The sequence below is a fragment of the Macaca mulatta genome, chromosome 4 (assembly GCF_049350105.2).
Source record: "Macaca mulatta isolate MMU2019108-1 chromosome 4, T2T-MMU8v2.0, whole genome shotgun sequence".
Classification (NCBI taxonomy): Eukaryota; Metazoa; Chordata; class Mammalia; order Primates; family Cercopithecidae; genus Macaca; species Macaca mulatta.
This window is the reverse complement of record NC_133409.1, coordinates 150,180,782-150,203,583: the sequence shown is the minus strand read 5'-3', so window position 1 is coordinate 150,203,583 and position 22,802 is coordinate 150,180,782. Positions and strand designations below refer to the sequence as shown.

Sequence of the window (22,802 nt, the reverse complement as noted above, 5' to 3'; positions counted from 1 at the left end):
GCCTCTGGCCCCAGCTCCCATTGTTTGTTTGAGCTGCTCATCCTGGACAGCAAGAGGAGGGGGAGAACCTGCTTGAGAGCAGGAGACCCAGAGGCTGCTCACCCTGAAGGGTGTGGGGGCCCATCTTTCCTGTTGACTCTCATTCCAGGGATGCGTATCCTCTAGTCTGTCCCACCATAGGACATCATTGCTAGACACAGATATACCCCAGACTTGCGGGGGTGGGGCAAGGGGATGACATGCGGTCTGTGATCCTGCACCCACCCCACCTCAGAGCCAGCTATGTCTTCAGTGCTTGATCCTTTGATGCTGGCTCTGGAGAAGCCACTTTTCCCCAGACTCCCCATCACGAGCCAGGAAGGCAGCCACCACTCCTTCAACTCCCTCCAAGTTGTTTATTTAATAATAATAAAAAAGAAATGCACACACATAAACCTGTACTCCCCCCGCCACCCTCCCTTACTCCCAGTAACTAGCTCCAAAATGCAAAAACTTCCCTTGTCCCACCTGGGGACTAAATTCCCACCTCCACTGCCATAACAGAGAAACAAAGAATATGCAGCAGCCCACCACCCACCCCACAACTGAACCTCACGCAATCCCCTCAAAGAAAGAAGCCGGGACTGGGGGTTCATAGGAATGAGAGGAGCTCTATATTCTGAAAAGGGATGAGAAGAGAGGTGAACACCCCCACCTCAAATAAGTGCTTAACCCCCACACCTGGTCTTTCCTTTACCGATTGCCCCAAGCCTGGGGATCAGAGAAATTTGAAACAGTCCCACCTGGCCACCCGGTACCCCCTCCTCCCGTTCTAAGTCCGTGTATTCACAGAGGTCAGGGATGATTGAGGTAGAGGGGCCGGTGGGAGGCCTGATGGGCCTGGCTGGCTGCAGAAGCTGGCAAGGGGCCACCTGTGGCATTGCCTGGGGTTGGGGATGGCTGTTTTCGGAGCGAGGGGGGCACCGTGGAGGTCTTGATGTGAATCACCCTGGTGTCCATGACCTCACACTCGATCTGCATCATCTCCTCATAGTCCCCCGGGGCCCCACGGCCTGACAGGGTCTCTGTGAGAAGGGGAGAGTTAAGGAAGAGGAGACGGGGAGGCAAACAGGGATTGGAGGGAGGAGGGGAGGAGGTCGGAAAAGTAGAGGTGTGCAGAGAGGAAAGGAAAGGGCAATAGTGAGGAGGCAGATCCATAGTGGGAGTTAAACAGGATGGCAGGGACACAGTTTGGTGCAGGGACAAGGAGAGGGGTAGGAAAAGAAAAGGGCATTGATGAGTGTGGGGTTACACAGGAGAGGACATCAAGAGAAAAAAGGAAGTGAGAGTCTAGCAGGTTTCCCGCCCACCTGCCTCTGCCCAGTCATCTACCCAAGCACCTTCACCAGGGAAGGACCCTCACCCTCATCTCCCTCCTAAAGTCTCCTGCATGGTGCTCTTCCCTCCACCCACTTCCTGCTGCTTCTCACCTGTGGATCCACGGCTCTCTGGATGCCCTGCTCCTCTCCCCCTTCCCCCTCAGCTCCCAGGCGGGATCTCCCTGTTGGAACCGCCCCCATACCCAGCAGGGAAAGAGTTACCATTGGGGGCCATGGCCGGCATCACCAGGGACATCTTGGGCCGGGAGGTCTTGTTGTGGCTGATGGCTGGGAGCAGCAGGTGGTCCTGGAGAACAGAGGGGCCAGGCCGGAAGGGTGGAGGCAAAGATGCCAACAGGCTCCTCAGCTCTACTCTACATCCCCCCACTGAAGAGAGACTGCTGGGAACCTGGGGTGACAGAGATGTGAGGGCAAGAGAAACTCACTCTTCGGAAAGAGACAACATAAAACGTGTCTTCCCGTCGGTCAATTGCATCCAAGAACGCTGGCTGCGAACGGTCTGGGTGGCGATATAGCTGCAGCTGGCCCACAGAATCCCTAGGCAGGTGGGGAAATAGGATTTGAGGGGAACTAAGCCCAATGCTCAGTTTCTACCAGGGAAGGGGGCAGGATGAGAGAAAAAGACAGGAGACCCTGAGTGGAGGAGGGAGGTATAATTCCACTGGTGACAGTAATGACAGGCACAGGACAGCTACTGGGGGTACAGTTCTTGAGAGTGGAATTTCACTTAATAAGTAAGCACCCCACCCCACACTCACCTTTCCGGGGGTCCAGGGGGTTGGATGGGGACTGCCTTAACTGGAAGTGACTTCTTCCGTGGCTGAGACTTCTGGAAGGAGAAGTATCTAAGGATTTGGAGAGGGTAAAGGGAAAAGGGAAAGAGACAAACGGCCCCTGGAAGCTAATGCCACCTCCCACTCAATCCTCCACTTCCTTCAAATGATCCCTCAAACTTCCACAGCGAGATGCCCACTAGGAATCCCCAGACGAGGCCTTCAGCCCTTGTCTTCAAGCGGCCTTCCTTGAACCAGCCACCTGCCCTACCTGTCTCTCCTGGGCCCTCTGAGGGATCTTCCGCCGGCCTCTCTGGTGGCGCTGGACCCAGCCACTCAGCTCGTCAGCAAGCCTGGGCAAATGGAGGAGGCTCAGGACCTCCATGCCAGGCCAAGATTCCCACCCTCCTTGCCCACCCACAGGAGTGAGGAGAGGGCAGGGAGCGCTGGCGCTTTAGTACACAGGCCAGTCAGGCTGATTGCACAGGGCCTTGGGAGGCCGGGGGAGGATGCCCCAGCAATGAATCCCACACCTCAGGGATTCGGTGCGGTTGAAGTGCCGGCAATCAGAGGAGAGGAAGAGCTGGTCTAGGTCTCTTAGTAGTAGCTCCTTGGCGCCCCCAGGGAAGGTTGTCAGGTTCCTGGAGTGAAGTAGGAAGGAGACCACACTTGGAGACTGCCCAGCATTCCCACAACAAAGAAGGCGATGATGGCAAGAGAAAGTTTTGGGTTCCCCTCACTGAAAGCGGGGAGAAGACCAACTCATACCCTCAAAGGAGAGGGGGGTTCTCTCGCTCTCTTCTCACCTGAAACTGGGCTGGTCTGTGGGGCTGGGCTGGGGCTCTTCAGGGCCCTGGGAGGACCCCTGGAGAGGTTCAACTCCATGAACTGGCTCTTGCTCTGAGAACCCCAGCAAGTGTCTCCGGGGTCGAGGCTCCCCCTTGTTCATCCGAGGAGAGACAGGAGCTGAAGGAGGCTCACTGATGCTGTGGATAAAGAGGGATGGAGCACAATGAAGAATTTCAGCTGTATCAAGTGTCTAGTTAAGAATAAGGGCTCCGCAGATGGACTGCTTGAGTTGCAATCTGTTACACAGGCCTCAGTCTGCCTCTGTAAGATGGGAATAAGGATGGTCCCTACATACGAAAAAGAAAGTGCATCACCTAGAGCCTAGAACTCAGTAAGCATTTAATAGTCACTATTTCTACCAACATTATCACCATCATCTACTCTCCACTGGAAAAATAATGGAGCAGGAGGCTGGGCAAGGTGGCTCACGCCTATAATCCTAGCACTTTGGGAGGCCAAGGCGGGTGGATTGCCTGAGCTCAGAAGTTCGAGACCAGCCTAGGTAACAACGGTGAAACCCTGTCTCTACTAAAAAGATACAAAAAATTAGCTGGGCATGGTGGTGTGCATCTGTAGTCCCAGCTACTCGGGAGGCTGAGGCAGGAGAATCGCTAGAACCCAGGAAGCGGAGGTTGCAGTGAGCCGAGATCGCACCACTGCTCTCCAGCCTGGGCAACAGAGCGAGGCTCCGTCTCCAAAAAAAAAAAAAAGAAAAGTAATGGAGCAGGAAGGGGCTGACCAGACACATCATCGGTGCCAAGGACACCAGAACCATTTGTGTATAAGCATAAGGAAATGGCCTGGGCCAAAGCAGGCAGCTAGGAGGCTGTAAGGTGGGCTCCACATGGAAGGTCCTAGTGAAGCAAGGAAGGTCTTACCTGACGGGTCCAAAGTTGAAGGCAATGAAGAGAAGGAAGACCATGATGCAGACCACCTTCCTGTTTCCAGACCCTAACTTGAGCTCGCTGTTCTAAGGCACAAAGAAAGAGACAACAAAAAGGGGACTCATTCCAAGGAGGCTGTATTCCTGTTGGTCTCCCAGGGACAGACTGGTCTTACTTCAGCCAGCAGGGCCTCCAGCCGCCGCCGGAGGGCAGCATTCTCCCGGCGGAGCTGCTGGTTGTCAGCCAGCACTGCCTGCAGCCGAGCCTCCAGCCCCTGCAGATACTCTTTTTTCTTTCTCCGGGACTGGCAGGCTGACTCCCGGTTCTTGATCATTCGCTGCTGCCGCTTCAGCAGCTTTGCCTAGGCACCCGAAAGGTCAAAAAAGAATGACAGATGAGTTGGCAGAGGGGGACTATGCTCCCAAACCCCAGGGAATGATTTACCCAAAGCTCACACGGCCACTCCCCTGCCTTCCTGACCCACCTACACAGCCAGAGAGGTTTTTCCTCTCTACTCAAACATTCTAGGGAAGGGGCCCTTCTCTCAAACATGCCCTGCTACTGCTTCTTAGAGGTGGGAAAGGTTACAGTGCAGGAAGAACTTTCTCCATGCTGGTGGAAACTCTTTCCTTGGTAAGTCTTTCTTCCTGTCAACCCACATTTGTAGGGTTCAAAGTTTAACCTTGTTATACCACTTATACAGTCCACCTCATTTTCCCCCAGGAGGCAGCCTCCCTCCCCAACTATGGCCACGACCGTAGTCGTATAGTACAGTATGACTTCCTTGCCTTTAATTTATGGAGACCAACCCCATTTCTCCATCTGCAGTGACAGCAAACCTAAAGGACCCTAAAACTACCTGGAGTTGATATTCATATAGAAACAGGAGTCCACTCGGACCCCCAGAATGATCTAATGGGTCTGCTTCCTCACTTTTTGCTCCTAGGTCTCAACTCCCTCCTCATCCCACAGTTCTCTCCATGACAGACTTCCCTCTTCCCTTCCCATCACTCGCCCTACTCCTCTCCTCCCCAACACTTACATCCACTTCAGGCGGGCAGGAGTTTCCAGGCATAGGAGCAGGAACGATGCTCTTCCTCTCAGGCCGTGGTAGAGCGGCAGCCGGCCCTTCAGGCTGGACTCGAATAGCACCCTGGATGAGGACAACTGGGGATACTGGGGCAAGTGAGCAGAGGAGGTCAGAGGGTTGTGCGCTAGGTGGGGTCCTTGTGTCCACACCTACACCAGAGCACCCAAGGATTGGGAGCCTCAATGGTTGCAAGCTCCCTGACAAGGTCAATGCAGCCTGCCTCCTTTTCTCCTTCTTTAATTATTTTATTTTCTTTTATCTTTTTTTTTTTTTTTTTTTTTTTTTGAGATGAAGTCTCGCTTTGTCTCCCAGGCTGGAGTGCAGTGGCATGATCTTGGCTCACTGCAACCTCCACCTCCTGGGTTCAAGTGATTCTCCTGCCTCAATCTCCTGAGTAGCTGAGATTACAGGCGACTGCTACCACTCCCCACTAATTTTTGTATTTTTAGTAGAGGCAAGGTTTCACCATGTTGGCCAGGCTGGTCTTAAACTTCTGACCTCAGGTGATCCGCCTGCCTCAGCCTCCCAAAGTGCTGGGATTACCGGCGTGAGCTACCGCGCCCAGCCCTTTTCTTCTTTTTCAGTACCTGGGGGTGGCTGGACAAGGGGCTGCAGAAGGACGGTGGTGCTGGGAGGCACAGCTCTGGGTGGCATTGGGACAGTGGTTAGCACCACAGGTTTGGGCTGCAGTGGTGGCTTCCGGATGGGCAGGGCTTTCCCTGAAGGAAGGTGAGAGAAAAAAACAAGAAATGTCAGGACCACAGGCCTCTCACTAGGGATTCCAAGTGTCAGGAGACCCCATTACCTGAGGAGCCATCAGGGGATGGGCCCATGCTGATCTGGACAGCTCCAAGTGAGGGGGCTGGGACATCCCATAGGAGGCACCCTGAAGGGGATAGGGACTCTGTCTTCACTTCCAGGACCTCCTCTCCTATAAAAGCCTATGTGGGGCATTCCAGAGATACATTAGTCAGAAGGAGCTGAAGAAGAGAAAGCTCTCATACCTCTAGGTCAGGAGGAACTCACTGGAGCACCTGGAGGGAGGAAGGAAGTTGGTGCTCACCTGGCTGGAGGAGTCGGCTGAGAGCAGGGAGGCCTCAGAGTTGATGGAAGAACATGGAGAGACAGGTTCTATCTTGGTCTGGACATCTGTGGGAGGCAGGATGAGGCAAAAGCTGGATATCATGTAAACACTGAAGGGTTAAGAGGGTTAAGATGAGAAGCTGGGCGCAGTGGCTCACACCTGTAATCCCAGCACTTTGGGAGGCCAAGGCGGGCAGATCACCTGAGGTCGGGAGTTCGAGACCAGCCTGACCAACATGGAGAAACCCCGTCTCTACTAAAAAATACAAAATTAGTCAGGCATGGTGGCGCATCCCTGTCATCCCAGATAGGAGACTGAGGCAGGAGAATCGCTTGAACCTGGGAGGTAGAGGTTGTGGTGGGCTGAGATCGCGCCATTGCACTCCAGCCTGGGCAAGAAGAGCAAAACTCCGTCTCAAAAAAATAAAAAAGAAGGTTAAGATGAGGAAATGGGTCCTTTCTCTTTGAACCTGAAAATAAAACTCTTCTGGCCCTAGACTGCAGGCAATCCAGGAGGGGAAGTCACAGAGCTGCTCACCCGCTGGTTCTCCACACCACTTCGCCTAGTGCTTCCCTTTCTCCTTCGGGGGCTCCTCTAATTCTTCTCATCCTGGCTCCGTGTTCCTCAAGGCTGTTCTTGCCCTTCTGCTTTTCCCTCTTTCTTGTTCACAGAACTTGTCTATTCACATAGAATAGGCCTGAGCAGGGGAAGGTGCAGGGGGTCTCCAGCATTTACATGGCCCAAATTCTGATCTTGGTGGATTTCCACCTTATCCTGGCCCAATGCATCTCCATGCTGACAACTGCCAAGTCTGCATCTCCCCCTGGCTACTCACCTGCACCAGATTCTGACTTCCAAGCTGCCTGCTGGTCCCTTCTATTCTCATGCCTCAACAGTCAACCAAATCTAACCGGCCATAAACGAGGCTTCCTGATTGCCCTGTCACACAAGTTTTCCTCCTAGGCACCAAACAGCAAAGCCTCAGTCATCTCTGAGCCTTCATGGCCTCCATTAAATCTGCCTTTACGACTTGTTGATCACTCCATGAAAGAAAATGCTGGGCCCCATGTTGGTGAAATAAAATCCTTCTGAGGGCCAGATTCAGCCCACAGGTCAACAGTCCACCACTACCTCTGGTCCATACTGTTCACTTTGGTACTTAATTATATAACCACTAAGATTGCTTTTTAAAACTTCAATGTACATTTTTGAATAGATAATATGGTCATGATACAAATCCAAAGGAATAAAGGAAAATTAAGTGGAAAAAAAAAATCTTCCCTTCCATGTCCTCCAGCCACTCAGATTCCCTGCACAGAAGTAACCATTATCAGAACTATCTAACCAAGGTTGGGCAAGGTGGCTCACGCCTGTAATCCCAGCACTTTGGGAGGCTGACAGCCAACGCAAGTGGATCGCTTGAAGCCAGGAATTTGACACCAGCCTGAACAACACGGCAAAACCGTCTCTACCAAAAATACAAAAAAAAATAGCCAGGCCTGGTGGCGCGTGCCTGTAGTCCTAGCTACTAGGGGAGCTGAGGCAGGAAAATCACTTAAACCCAGAAAATGGAGGTTGCAGTGAGTGGAGATCATACCACTACACTCCGGCCTGGGTGACAGGGCAAGACTCTGTCTCAAGAAAAAAAAAAAAAGGGTAACTATTTAACCATGATGTATTATAACCCTTACAAAACTCCCCAAAAGTAAGAACTATATCTCATGTCCATTGAGGGTAAAGTACAGGCCCTCAAAAAATACCTAAGTATGGAGGAGAATCTGACTCTAATAACACTATGTGATGCAAAGCCACCAATAATCTTTTTGCTGCTAACGGCAGTGGGTGATCTCGGCTCACTGCAAGCTCTGTCTCCCAGGTTTACGCCATTCTCCTGCCTCACCCTCCCAAGTAGCTGAGACTACAGGTGCCCGCCACCACGCCCGGCTAATTTTTTATATTTTTAGTAGAGACGGGGCTTCACTGTGTTAGCCAGGATGATCTCAATATCCTGATCTCGTGATCCACCCACCTCGGCCTCCCAAAGTGCTGGGATTACAGGCATAAGCCACTGCACCCGGCCTGCTAACAGTATTTCTTTTTTTTTTTTTTTTGAGACGGAGTCTCGCTCTGTCGCCCAGGCTGGAGTGCAGTGGCCAGATCTCAGCTCACTGCAAGCTCCGCCTCCCGGGTTCCCGCCATTCTCCTGCCTCAGCCTCCCGAGTAGCTGGGACCACAGGCGCCGCCACCTCGCCCGGCTAATTTTTTGTGTTTTTAGTAGAGACGGGGTTTCGCCGTGTTAGCCAGGATGGTCTCGATCTCCTGACCTTGTGATCCGCCCGTCTTGGCCTCCCAAAGTGCTGGGATTACAGGCTTGAGCCACCGCGCCCGGCCACAGTATTTCAATCCTTATTTTGTGTGTCTTCTTTATGACATTTATTAATCTGCTGGATATAATCTGCTTGTCCTTCCAAATCCACTCTCCATCTCTCCCTGCTGTGCTCTGAGATCCAGGAAGAACCTGAATGGACTGCATAAGTGGGCTCCCTGGTTGGAGTTCAGCCGGTGAGAGATGGTGCCAGGAGATCCAGAAGGTACTTTGAAATCAACAATCGACATGTCTACTGGGCATGGTGGCTTATGCCTGTAATCCCAGCAGTTTGGGAGGCCAAGGTGGGCGGATCACTTGAAGTCGGGAATTCAAGACCAGTCTAACATGGAGAAACCCTGTCTCTACTAAAAATACAAAATTAGCTGGGCATAGTAGAGTATGCCTGTAATCCCAGCTACTCAGGAGGCTAAGGCAGGAGAATCACTTGAACCTGGGAGGCAGAGGTTATGGTGAGCCGAGATCACACTATTGCACTCCAGCCTGGGCAACAAGAGTGAAGCTCCGTATCAAAAAAAAAAAAAAAAAAAATCAACATGTCCAACGCTGAATTCATCATCTTCCCTGACCAGAAAGCCCCTGCTTTTGCAGTCTTCATCCAGTGAACAGTAACATCACCCACCCACAGCCATCCTAGCTACAAATCTCTTTGACTCCTCTCCCCAATGTCCAGGGGGTCACCACAACTCATCTGTTCCACTTCATTCTTTCTCAAGTCTGCTTTCTTCACGACATCCGAATATCTTACTTGATTAACTGCATAAGCCTCTTCCTTGGTTCTCTTGCCTCCGGCCCTGCCTCTCTGCAACCCATTCTGTACTTTGCCACTAGAATCATCTTCCTAATCATATTGCTTCCCTGCTTAATTCTTCAAAGGCCCCCACGTATCCACAGGATAAAAGCTAAGAGCCCCTTAGCAGGGGCCCCACCTGGCCCTGTAGCCTCTGCAGTTCCACATCACTCCCCAAATCCTTCTTACGCCCACTCTGAAGAAATGTAGGCTCCTCACACACAAGTCAACCTCCACACTGTCCTCCTGGCTAATTTCCATGTGTCCTTCAAAACTCTCAAGAAACCCTTCTTCCAGGAGCATGCCCCAGATTCAGCCCCAATGTGGATGAAATGTCCCCTTATGAGCTTTCATGGTACCCTCTAATGATTTCTTTTTTTCTTTTTTTGAGACGGAGTCTTGCTCTTTTGCCCAGGCTGGAGTGCAGTGGTGCGATCTCAGCTCACTGCAAGCTCCGCCTCCCATGTTCACGCCATTCTCCTGCCTCAGCCTCCCGAGTAGCTGGGACTACAGGTGTCCACCACCACACCCGGCTAATTTTTTGTATTTTTAGTAGAGATGGGGTTTCACCGTGTTAGCCAGGATAGTCTCGATCTCCTGACCTCACGATCCGCCCGCCTCGGCCTCCCAAAGTGCTGGGATCACAGGCGTGAGCTACTGCGCCGGCCCCACCTCTACTGATTTCTATCCTAGAATGACCACACCTATATTGACTGGTACTTGTCTTTCTCCCATTACTAAATCACAGGGTTTGAAAGTCAGCATGGTGGTCAGGTCTTGTTCATCTTTGCATGCCCAGGACTCTGCTCAGTATCTGGCATGGAGTAGGTACTTAATAAATATTTCTTTTTTAAAATGATTATACCTCAGATATGATCACATCAATAAACATTTACTAAAGAAACAGCTATGAGTAAATAAACTTGAGAACACTTTAAAAACAGAACAAATAATGTTAATTGTAGAATCTAGTTTAGTATATGGTGTTCTAGCCTTTCTGTATGTTTAAAAATGTTTATGGGCTGGGCGCGATGGCTCATGCCTGTAATGCCAGAACTTTGGGAGGCTGAGGTGGGCGAATCGTGAGTTCAGGAGTTCAAGACCAGCCTGGCCAACATGGTGAAACCCCATCTCTACTAAAAATACAAAAAATTAGCGGGCGCCTATAATCCCAGGTACTTGGGAGGCTGAGACAGGAGAATCACTTGAACCTGGGAGGTGGAGGTTGCAGTGAGCCTAGATCACGCCACTGTACTTTAGCCTAGGCGACAGTGTGAGACCCTGTCTCAACAACAACAAAAATGTTTATAATAAAATGTTGGGTGGAGGGGAATCACACAGATAGATATGCCCTAAACTGCTCACGTTTTTTAAAAAGCAAGTTGAATGGCATGACAGAATACTAGAACAAGAAAAAGAGAGAAAAATGATCTCCATCTCCTCAGCACTGCCCTTGCTGCGGTTCCCTGAAATGTTTCCTTTCCTTCCTGCCTTCCCTCCTGGTTTTCTGCCATTTCCCCTCCCGACCTTTTTCTCCCTGTCCTGCTGCCTGCACTTCCCCTCTATCTACACACACACACACACACACACACACACATACACACACACACACACACAACACATTCTCCTGTAGTAAAGCCGAGGATTTGGGCCAGGCTGTTATTACCTGAGCAATCATCAGAAGTGGGGACTACGTTGATCTGGACAGTTTCAAATGAGGATGTTGGGTCATCTCCCAGGAGACACAGTGGGGGTGCCAAGGACTCTGTCTTCACATGGAGCACCTCCCCTACCCCAAGAGCCTGGGTGAGAGTTGGTGTGGGGCAGGAGGCAGAAAGAAGGGCAAAAAACACGGGAGATGTTGACAGTAAGAGCAAGAACAAAAAGCTTTAGAAGTTTAGGGCTTACAAGCCATCAATTATTTGACATTCTGGTCTGAATGGTACTGAGCATCTTTCTATCCTGTTCATTCTTTCTACTTTATTTCTGGGAGAATTGATGAAGTCTCATGATTTCAAATATGGCCTTAGAGTGGACAACTTGGGCAAGAACAGTTCCAGAATTCTCAGCAGTTAATAACTCTCTTCTTCCCAGCCCCACATAACTCTTTATATTAAAAAGACCCCAGATCAGGCGTGGTGGCTTATACCTGTAATCCAAGCACTTTGGGATGCCAAGGTGGGAGGATCACTTGAGCCTAGGAGTTTAAGACCACTCTGGGCAACATAGGAAGACCCCATTTTTACAAACAATAATAAAAAAAATTAGCCAGGCATGGTGGCATGTGTCTATGGTCCCAGCTACTCAAGAGGCTGAGGCAGGAGGATCATCTGAGCTCAGGAGGTCAAGGCTACAGTAAGCCGTGACCATGTCACTACACTGTAGTTTGGGTGACAGAGGGAGGCCCTATCTCAAAAAAAAAAAGAAAAGACAAAAAACATCTTCACTGCTAGATAACCAAAAGGGATGTGGAAAATGAGGATATTAAGGAAATGGCAAAGTTAGTGGAGAAGGCCCCCCACACCTCACACACCTCATGACTCACAGTACACAAATCATTTAAATCACTTCTTTGTCACCCACGGGTGAAGGGAATGAAATAGAGTCCCTGCCACAGAGAGTAGGTGGGATATGGCTCTCACCTCGCTGGAGGGCTCTGTGGAGAGATGTGATGACTCGGAGCTGCGGGAGGAGGAAGAGCAGGGGGAAGACGGCTCAGACTTCACCTGAAGATCTGGAGGAAAGGGAGTTAGAAATTATCAGGAAGCAGAGTTTGAGAAGAGTCCAAAAAGTACCCAAGGACATGTCTGTGGGGATTCCCGCACCACAGCGAGGGAGAAGAAACAAAAATTGGGGATTGAAGGAGAGAGGATAGGCACTTACGTAGAGGTGTGAGAATATAGGAAGCTACGTAGTTTCTGGGAAACAGTGGGAAATGAGGGTTTCTGGAAAGCTGAGGGAACCACAAAGTCTACCTTACCTGGCAAGATCGGCAGGAGTTCCCATGGGGGCTCAGGGGGGCTGACATCCATCCCCACGTCCAGGGAGCTGCCGTCAAACTAAATAACGGAGGATATAAGAGGACAGGAGTGTGAGAAAGGGTGAGAAAGTAGGGGTGACTCCAGATGAGCTCTGGCCTGTGAATGAGTCCAGGTTCTGGGCTCACTTTCCACCCACTAAGGGTTAGAGAAAGGCTGGGGACACAATACCGGGACATCCTGCTCGGGGCAACGGAAGAGCTGCGTCTGCTCCTCGGCCACTTCATCTAGGCCAGAATACAAGGTGCTGTCTGCAAAGAATACCGAGTGTCAGGGGGGTCGTTTAGTGGGCCCAGCCTACCGATCGCACACAAGCCCCCGCCCCATCCCTCATTGGCTCCGCTCGGCCAGACCCACCGCCCGCCCACTTGAAAAGTGATACAACCAGAGGACTTCAGCCCCTCCTTCTCCGACCCCGGAACAACTCGACGTTCCAGCAGGGAGCAGTTCTTCCCCGACTTTTGTATCCCCTTAATGCACAACGATCCCCCTGTTCCGCCCTCCTTCAGATGGCGGATTCCGTATTTGCCCAGACTTCCTCTTTAGGCCTCTGCTTCTTTCCCGCGTGCCTCAGGGACACAGTTTGCCATAGCCCCCTCCCCTCCCCGGGGCCTCACTCTGCAGACCCCAGTCCTCCGGGCTCAGCAGGTTGTCGGCGAAGAAACGCGTCGGGTCGGCAATCTCGCTGAGGAGCATCAGCTCCGCCATCTTTCCCCCCCACCCCCCAACCATGAGACGGCTCCCAAGGCCCGCCTCTCCCCATTACCAACTAATCAGTTGACTCTTTTAAAAAAGGGGGCGTCCCGGAAGCCCTACCGACCAGTAAGAGACCTGGATGCTGAGCACGTGAATCAACAGACGCGGATGGCTGTGTAGGCGGGCCCAATGGGAGCACTGCAGCAGGAAGTAACTTCCAGACAGTGCCAGACCGCCAAGCGCATGCGCCAAACAGGCTCCAGTGATAAAGAGCCTGGGAGATGTAGTACCCAGTATTAAGGTCCACCATCTCCCCCAGCCACTAAGTTTAGTTTAGACAGCTTTTGTGTGTCTTCGGAGATAGCTAAGTCCCTCAAAAGGGGCGCAGTGGGACCACTGCTACCTCCTCTAGGAAGCCAAAAGCTGAGAATGGGATATGGGCTGAAACCTTCCCTCTGGCCCCCTAACCCCAAATCTCACAGCACAGACGACAATTCACAAGTTCCTGTCTCTTTTAAGGTTTAACTTTTAATCAGCCAAACATCTTGCGCAGACCCTGAGCCAGCCCAGCATCCTGCTTCTTCCCCTGAATGACCACCTTCCCCAGTTCCTCTTGGGCTGCCCGGTTTTTGGGATCTATCGCCAGCACCTTCTTGAGGTCAGCAGTTGCTTTTTCCAGGTTCCCAAGGGCAGCCTGGGCAACCCCCCTTCGGTATAAGGCCTTTAAATGGCCAGGCTCTCGCTCCAACACCCGGTCACAGCTCTGGGCTGCCAACTGAGGCTGCCCTAGCAACAACTGACAGGCAGCCAGATTGGCATGAAGGACAGTTCGTTCTGGAGGGCCAGGTGGGGGTAAAGTCAGCAGCAGCCGAAGAGCCCGTCCATAGCATCGGGCAGCTCCTTCAGCGTTCCCAGCTCGAAATAGTTCTGTGCCCCTTGCACGTTCTTCCCTGGCCAGCGCTTCCTTCTCGCTAGTCTCCAGCTCCCAGGAGTCCCGGCCTTGAGTGAAGGACGCCAGTGTGAGCCTGACAGGAGGTCCAGAGTGCCCAGGCAGCTGAAGCTCTGCTTCTTCACCTTGACACATGGACTCCAAGCATTTCTCTATGAGCTCCCCCCAAGTTTCCTCTCTCCATGGCCCTACGCCCATTGTTAGCTCTGTCCAGCCCTCTGGCGGCCCTGATCCGAAAGGAAACCCCAAAGCCAGTACCCGGCAGCAGGAGCCTAGTTTGGGTTTGTCCAAGCCATGGCCACGGATTATGATCTTCTTGACAAAGCTCCCGTCGGGACAGTACCAGAGATCAGAAGCTTGAAGGGCCTCTGACATCTGACTGGTTGATCCATGAGACTTATGAGAGTCTCCTTCAAGTTCAGCAACCAGTTTTTCAGTTCCTTGAGTATTCTCTAGAATTTGGCTGGCTGGATCTGGGCTTACTCCCAGCTCAAGTGTTTCGGTAGGAGGGTCTCGGGGCTGCTGCCTAATCTGAGTAACTGAATCAAAGTTCTCCCGAAAGTTCTTTTCCCACTGTTGTTGCGGCTGAGAGGTGTCCTTTTCTCCAGTTGTACTGACTGCTGGCGTCTCCATTTGAATGCTTGGTCCCTTCCACCATGAGTGAACAGTTTTGGTCAGAAAGGGATGAATCAGGTTCAGGTCAGCACCTGTAAAGAAAACCAAACAATGCTAATAGCAGGGTTCTTATTTAGACTCCTTTCTCGTTCTTTCCTATTCTTCTGAGACCCAGGCCCCCAGTCCTCAAAGTCCCCAATATTACTTTCCTCCAAAAATCTGCTCGAGCTTCCCCGTTCCACCCATATATAACTTAGAACTATATATTCCACAATTCCCTGCGGTTAAGGTAGCCGCGCCAACTACGGACACCCGGTCGGGTCAATAAGTACCTCCGCGGCCAAAGTGGCTAGCATGGTGGCAGGAGGAGCCGGGCCACGGGAATCACCTCTCCTTCCAAAGCTAAATGGTTACTGAATACTGCCCTCGGAGCCTTGCCCCACGCGGAGAGGGCAGCCGGAGAGGGGAGGGGGGCGGAACAACTGGGAAAGATACTGACGACTAACCCTGGAGTTCGCGAGACTCCGAATCTAGTCAAATTCCTGGCAGCCAATCGGGAGGAGGGAGGAACTGGTTAGCCCGCCTATTGAACGTGACATCATTTCCTCCGCAACCATGAAGCTCTAGGCCTTAGCAACTGAGCAACTGAACTAGGCCAGAGCAACAGAACTAGGCAGAATCGAACAGAATTTGGCGAGGTCGGGCTGGCCAGGCCAGAATCAAAGTGAGCCAACATGGTGAGACCCTGTCTCTACTAAAAATACAAAAATTAGTAGGTCATGGTGGCGCGCGCCTGTAATCCCAACTACTCAGGAGGCTGAGACAGGAGCATAGCTTGAACTCGGGAGGCAGAAGTTGCAGTGAGCCGAGATCACACCGTTGCACTCCAGCCTGGGCGACAGAGGGAGACTCCAGACTGCGTCTCAAAAAAAAAAAAAAAAAAAAAAGTGGGCCGGGCGTGGTGGCTCACGCCTGTAATCCCAGCAGTTTGGGAGGCCGAGGCGGGCGGATCACTTGAGGTCAGGAGTTCAAGAACAGCCTGGACAAAATGGTGAAACCCCGTCTCTACTAAAAATACAAAAATTAGCCGGGCATGGTGGCGGGCGCCTGTATGCGAGCTACCCGGGTGACTGAGGCAGGAGAATGGCTTACCTGGGAGGCAGAGGTTGCAGTGAGCTGAGATCGCGCCATTGCACTCCAGCCTGGGCGACTGAGACTCTGGGAGGCCGAGGTGGGCGGATTACTAGGTCAGGAGATCGAGACCATCCTGGCCAACATGGTGAAATCTTGTCTCAACTAAAAACACAAAAAATTACCTGGGCGTGGTGACTTTCACTTGCGTCCGTGTGAAGAGACCACCAAACAGGCTTCGTGGGACCAATAAAGCTTTTTAATCACCTGGGTGCAGGCGGACTGAGTCCGAAAAGAGAGTCAGCGAAGGGAGATGGGGTGGGGCCGTTTTATAGGATTTGAGTAGGTAAAGGAAAATTACCGTCAAAGGGGGTTGTTCTCTGGCGGGCAGGGGTGGGGGTCACAAGGTGCTCAGTGGGGGAGCTTTTGAGCCAGGATGAGCCAGGAGAAGGAATTTCACAAGGTAATGTCATCAGTTAAGGCAGAAACAGGCCATTTTCACTTCTTTTGTGATTTTCCAGTTACTTCAGGCCATCTGGGTATACGTGTAGTCACAGGGGGTATGATGGCTTAGCTTGGGCTCAGAGGCCTGACAGTCAAGTGTGCCTGTAACCTCAGCTATGCTGGGGTGGGAGAATTGCTTGACCAGGGAGTGAGAGGTTGCAGTGAGCCAAGATCCTGCCACTGCAATCCAGCCTGGCGACAGAGCAAGACTCCCTCTCAAAAAAAAAAAAAAAAAAAAAAAAAAAAAAAAAAAAAAAGAGCCGGGCATTGTGGCGCACGACGGTAATCCCAGGCGGCGCGGGGTGGGGAGGGGATCACTTGAGGTCAGGAGTTGGAGACCAGCCTGGACAACATGGTGAAATCCAGCCTCTACTAAAATTACAAAAAAAAAAAAAAAAAAAAAAAAAAAAAAAAAAATTTGCCTGGCGTAAGGCACATCTGTAATCTCAGCTACTCGGAGGCTGAGGCAGGAGAATCGCATGAACCCAGGAAGCGGAGGTTGCGGTGAGCCCAGATCGCGCCAGGGCAACTCCAGCCTGGGCGACAGAGTGAGATTCCGTCTCAAAAAAAAAAAAAAAAAAAAAAAAAAAAAAGGCCAGGCGCGGTGGCTCACGCCTGTAATCCCAGCACTTTGGGAGGCCTAGGCGGGCGGATCACGAGGTCAGGATATCGACACCATCCTGGCTAACACGGTGAAAACCCGTCTCTATTAAAAATACAAAAAATTAGCGGGGCGTGGTGGCAGGCGCCTATAGTCCCAGCTACTCGGGAGGCTGAGGCAGGAGAATGGCGGGAACCCAGAAGGCGGAGCTTGCAGTGAGCCAAGATCATGCCACTGCACTCCAGCCTGGGCAACAGCGCGAGACTCCGTCTCAAAAAAAAAAAAAGTCAAAGTGTAGAGAAGTCCTGGAATGGAGACTGGGGCAGATGATGATAGAGTGGAGAATGGCAGAGGTGGTGGTAAGTGATAGTGGCAGCAGCCTTTTATCTGGAGACTTCAGGCCCTCCTATGTTAACTATCTTTATGTTTCGGAGCTCATTCAGTACAGGGTATTCAAAGATAAACCCTCGGGACTGTCTCTCCAACCGACCTTGTTCCTTGACTGCCTGAGGCTTCTCTTCACCTTTCCTTTCACATCCATCATTGCCTTTCAAGCCCTCCTTCATCAAGAAATCTTAGTGCTTTTCAAACATAAGTGTGCATACGTATCACCTAGGAAACTTGTTAAATTGCAGATTATGATTTAGGAAGTCTGGCGTGGGGCATGTGATTCTGCATTTCAATAAGTTGGTTAATGCAGATGCTGCTGGTTCATGAACCACACTTTTTTAATTTTTATTTTTAGAGAGATGGGGTCTCCCTGTGTTTACCAGGCTGGTCTCAAACTCCTGGCCTCAGGCTATCCTCCCATCTCAGCCTCCCAAAGTGCTGGGATTATAGGTGTGAGCTACCACACCCAGCAATGAACCAATGGCATGAGATTCTAGAATGGTCTCATCCCATTGTTTCTCCCCTGGCTCTGTGCCCTTTTAGTTTATCCTACATTTTGCATATATAACTGGTGTAACCTGCTCCACTGGGTGTAGCAGCTCCTCCTCCTAATAGAAGATCTAGAGACCTATTGTGATTCAGTCTTGCTTGTCCAGCTACCTACACAGCCTGGGCTACCACAGTTCTCCAGGAAAGAAGGATCCTACTCTGAGTACCTCACTTTGGCTCCCTCTTCAGTTTGCTCTCACCATTGTGCCTCAGACTATAACGACCATGCCAGGACAGCCAGGAAGGGAGACAGTTTCATCATTAGCCAAAGACTGGTGTCAAAACAATTCCCTCCCTGTTTTTTTTGTTTTTGTTTTTGTTTTTGTTTTGTTTTGAGACGGAGTACCACTCTGTCGCCCAGGCTGGAGTGTAATGGCAAGATCTCAGCCCACTACAACCTCTTCCCCCCCGGGTTCAAGCGATTCTCCTGCCTCAGCTTCCCAAGTAGCTGGGATGACAGGCACCTACCACCATGCCTGGCTAATTTTTGTATTTTTAGTGAAGATAGGGTTTTACCGTGTCGACCAGGCTGGTCTCAAACTCCCAACCAGAAGTGATCCGCCCACCTCAGCTTCCCAAAGTGTTGAGATTACAGGCATGAGCCACGGCACCAAGACAGGCAGATCACTTTAGGTCAGGAGTTTGAGACCAGCCTGGCCAACATGGTGAAACCCCATCTCTACTAAAAATACAAAAATTATCTGGGCATGGTGGCGGGCACCTGTAGTCCCAGCTACTCGGGAGGCCGAGGCAGGAGAATCGCTTGAACCCAGGAGGCGGAGGTTACCGTGAGCTGAGATGGTGCCACTGCACTCCAACCTGGCGCCAGAGCGAGACTCCTCAAAACAAACAAACAAACAAACAAACAAACCAGAAAAATAAAAAGAAAAAAGAAAAATAAATGGAAGAGATTAATTGCAGGTGGAGGAAGCAGCACAAGGTGGGAGAAGTAAGGAAAGCCACTTAACACCCAGGATTATTCCTCTCCAGTTTGTGAGTCTGTTTTCCCAGGCTACTCCAATACTCCTTTGTGCTGCCCTGTCACCAGGCATTGAGCTGGTTGGAAGTTTTTACACTCTCACATTCCCCTGCATTCCATACTCACCACATGGAACCATATGCTGTACTTACTCTCTTCCATTTATTATCTGCACGAGAGACAAAAATTCTAGCTTTCCAAAAGCTAAATAAATTTCCCCTTCTGTTTAGCTTTGGTGGTTTCTGTGGCTTCTAGTTTTGTTGGGATTTGTGTCAAAATCGTTCCTCCCTCCTTTTTGGTCCCAAAGCATTTACTGTGCTTCCCTTATAGGCAGGGTTTTCAAGCAGGAGGGAGGCAGCCTTTTCGGCAGTGAAGTGTTTAATGATAACAGCTTCACTTTACCAAACGCTGGCCATGCATTATGATCATAATACCCAGCATTGTTCTAAATGTCTTGTATATATTAGCTTATTTTCCTCTCACACAACTCTATGAACTGCTTATCCATTCAGTCATTCAAGGAATTTGTTTGTTTGGTTGGTTTTTGTTCTTGTTGTTGTTTTGAGATGGCATCTTGCTTTGTCACCCAGGCTGGAGTACAGTAGCGCGATCTCAGCTCACTGCAACCTCCACCTCCCGGGTTCAAGCGATTCTCCTGCCTCAGTCTCCTGAGTATCTGGGACTACAGGTGCGCACCACCATGCCTGGCTAACTTTTGTATTTTTTTTTTTTTTTAGTAGAGACAGGGTTTCACCATGTTGGTCAGGCTGGTCTCGAATTTGTGACCTCGTTATCCGCCCACCTCGGCCTCCCAAAGTGCTGGGATTACAGGCGTAAACCACTGCGCCCAGCCAAGGAATCTTTACTGAGGACCTCCTTTGTACCAAGCACGGAGCTACATGCTGGGAATAAGGCAGTGGAAAAAGTCTTGGATCTGTGGTAACTTACATTGAATTGAAGATGACAGACAAAAAAATCAATAAAATATAATACAATGTCAGGCACTAATAAGTGCTATGAACACCATGAAGCAGGGTAAGGGGTAAGGGAATGGGATAGAAAGTGCTCCCAGGGGTGCATGATGCTGTATTAATTTATTATTATTATTATTATTTATAGAGTCTTGCTCTGTTGCCCAGGCTGGAGTGCAGTAGTGTGATCATGGCTCACTGCAGCCTTGACCTCCTGGGCTTAAGTGATCCTCCCACCGCAGCCTCATGAGTAGCTGGGACTGCAGGTTCATGCCACCATGTCTGGCTAATTTTTTTTTTTTTTTGTAGAGACGAGGTTTCACTGTGTTATCTGGGCTGGTCTCAATCTCCAGGCCTCAAGCAATCCTCCTGCCTCTGCCTCCCAAAGTGCTGGGATTATAGGCAAGAGCCACTGTGCCTGGCTGTGGTACTATATTTAATCCAGTGATGAGGAAAAGCCTCCTTGTGGCGGTGATGTTTGTGCAGATATAAATGATGTAAAGGAGCAGTCATACAAATATCAGGAGGGAGAGTGTCCAGGAAAAGAAAAGAGAGTGCAAAGGCCCTGAGGTAGAAAGGAATTGGGTTTTTATATCAAATTCAGAAAGGAGGTCAGAGTGGGTGGAGCAGAGTGAGCAAGGGAAGGAGTGGTAAGGGATGAAGACAGAGAGGCGGGGAGAAACAAGGCCAGGTAGGCTTCATAGGCCGTGGGAAGGTCTTTGTATTTTGTTCCACATGTGATCAGGAGCCATCAGAGGGTTTTGAGCAGGTAAATGATATCATCTGGTAATTTTAAAGATCACTCTGGTTTCTGCATAGAGGGCAGACCACATCAGTAAAAAATAGAAGCAGAAAATTCAATTAAGGGACAAACGAAGGGACAATGGAATCGTGGGAGCTTGGATTAGGGTAGAGGAGAGGGCCAAGAATAGAGTCCAGAGGCTCTCTAATATTTAAGGGTCTGGAAAAGGAATAGGAGCTGTCAGTGAAGACTGAGAAGGAGCAGCAATTAAGGAACTAGGGAATGCTTTCTTTCTTTTCTTTTTTGTTTTTGAGACAGGGTCTCCCTCTGTTGCCTAGGCTGGAGTGCAGCGGGGTTATCACGGCTCACTGCAGCCTCGACTTTCCAGGTTCAAGTGATCCTCCTACCTCATCCTCCCAAATAGCTGGGACCACAGGTGAGTGCCATTATGCCCGGATAATTTTTCAATTTTTTGTAGAGACGGGGACTCCTTATGTTGCCCAGGCTGATCTCAAACTCTTGGACTCAAGTGATCCTTCTGCCTCAGCCTCCCAAAGTGCTGGGATTACAGATGTGAACCACTGCACCTGGCAGGATAATTTTTTTTCTTCTCTTTTCTTTTTTTTTCCCGACAATTTTAAATCCAAGCAGTACACCTGGTTGGTTGTTACGTGATTACATTGCATACTGGTGGGGATTGGGCTTCTAGTGGTGTACCTATTACCTAAATAGTGAACATGGTACCCAATAGGTAATTTATTATTATTATTTTTTGAGACGGAGCCTTGCTCTATTGCCCAGGCTGGAGTGCAGTGGCTCTATCTCTGCTCACCGCAACCTCCTCCTCACCCCAGGTTAAAGTGATTCTCCTGCCTCAGCCTCCTGAGTAGCTGCAACTACAGGTGCACGCCACCACGTCAGGCTAATTTTCGTGTTTTTAGTAGAGACGGGGGTTTTGCCATGTTGGCCAGGCTGGTCTCGAACTCCTGACCTCAGGTGATCTGCCCGCCTCTGCCTCCCAAAGTGCTGGGATTACAGGCATGAGTCACTGTGCCAGGCCTTTTTTTTTTTTTTTTTTTTTTTTTTCCATGACGGGGTCTCACTCTGTAACCCGGGCTGGAGTGCAGTGGTGTGACCCCAGCTCACTGCAACCTCTGCCTCCCTGGTTCAAGTGATCCTTCCACTTCAGATTCTCAAGTAGCTGGAACCACAGGTACATAACACCATGCCCAGCTAATTTTTTGTATCTTTGGTAGAGACCAGGCTTGTCTCGAACTGCTGAGCTCTAGTGATCCGCCTGCCTCGGCCTCCCAAAATGCTGGGATGGCATGAGCCATCACACCCAGCCAAGTATTTGGTTTTCTGTGTTTGAGTTAGTTTACTTAGGATAATGACCTCCAGCTTCATCCACGTTGGTGCAAGGGACATGATTTCTTTTTTTTTTTTTTTTTTGAGATGAAGTTTTGCTCTTGTGGCTCAGGCTGGAGTGCAATGGCACGATCTTGGCTCACTGCAACCTCCGCCTCCTGGGTTCAAGTGATTCTCCTGCCTCAGCCTCCCGAGTAGTTGGGATTACAGGCATGTGCCACCACGCCTGGCTAATTTTTGTGTTTTTAGTAGAGATGGGGTTTCACCACATTGGCCAGACTGGTCTCAAACTCCTAACCTCAGGTGATCTGCCCACCTCGGCCTCCCAAAGTGGTGGGATAACAGGCGTGAGCTACCGCGACTGGCCAATTTCATTCTTTTCTATGACTGTGAAATAATTCTTTCTTGTGTCCTCCAATTGCAAGGAGTTTAACAGCACGTCTGACCGCTACTCACTAGACACTAGGAGCACCTCCTCAGTCTTGTTGATCAAAACAACTCTAGACATTGCCAGATGTTCCTGGGAGTGGGATGGGAGGATCACCCACTCTTGAAAACCACTGGTCAAGATGTCCCACGGGAGATACTTGGCAAGACAATGCACAGGTCAGACCCCCATGACAGAGAACTATCTGACCCAAAATGTCAATAATCCCCGAAACTGAGAAACCCTAGTTTAGACTCTAGTTGAGAACTTGTTCCTGGAACCAAGCCAGGTTCAGCTGCATTTTCTCGTGGCCCAATAATGAGAAGCAGACAAACTAGAAGAGAAGGGAATTTATTGCTGGGAGAAGATACAGAGAAGGTCGGAGATAATTCCACCAGACCAATTAAAAGTGTTAGAATTTTCTTTTTTCCTTCTTTTTTTTTTTTTTTTTTGAGATGGAGTCTTGCTCTGTCGCCAGGCTAGAGGGTAGTGGCACGATCTCAGCTCACCACAACCTCCGCCTCCCAGGTTTAAATGATTCTCCTGCCTCAGGCTCCCGAGTAGCTGGGACTACAGGCACCCGCCACCATACCCAGCTAATTTTTGT

General features: G+C 50.4%; 2 protein-coding genes across 11 annotated transcripts; both read right to left on the bottom strand.

The window, feature by feature from the left end:
- Window positions 1–381: 381 nt before the first annotated feature.
- On the bottom strand, window positions 382–13,068 carry ATF6B (activating transcription factor 6 beta). 8 transcript variants are annotated; one of them, XM_015136037.3, is made up of 18 exons: window positions 12,891–13,068; window positions 12,445–12,524; window positions 12,216–12,294; window positions 11,878–11,969; window positions 10,902–11,037; window positions 6,039–6,124; window positions 5,781–5,916; window positions 5,563–5,694; window positions 4,928–5,061; window positions 4,061–4,246; window positions 3,880–3,971; window positions 2,959–3,138; window positions 2,686–2,793; window positions 2,424–2,505; window positions 2,138–2,208; window positions 1,805–1,916; window positions 1,581–1,665; window positions 382–1,064 (listed from the first exon to the last, which is right to left on the bottom strand). In XM_015136037.3, exons 1-18 carry the CDS (start codon window positions 13,003–13,005, stop codon window positions 835–837), a joined length of 2,136 nt encoding a protein of 711 aa, XP_014991523.3. In that variant the 5' UTR covers window positions 13,006–13,068; the 3' UTR covers window positions 382–834. The 8 variants fall into 8 exon arrangements, with proteins under 8 accessions (XP_014991523.3, XP_014991524.3, XP_014991525.3 ...); XM_015136038.3 differs by having other exon boundaries at window positions 2,138–2,205; XM_015136039.3 differs by having other exon boundaries at window positions 4,928–5,052.
- Window positions 13,069–13,426: 358 nt separating this feature from the next.
- Window positions 13,427–15,480, bottom strand: FKBPL (FKBP prolyl isomerase like). 3 transcript variants are annotated; one of them, NM_001194632.2, is given in 2 exon segments: window positions 13,427–14,625; window positions 14,866–15,065. In NM_001194632.2, a coding segment is annotated over 1 exon segment (1,050 nt). In that variant the 5' UTR covers window positions 14,552–14,625; window positions 14,866–15,065; the 3' UTR covers window positions 13,427–13,501.
- Between the last annotated feature and the right edge of the window lie 7,322 nt (window positions 15,481–22,802).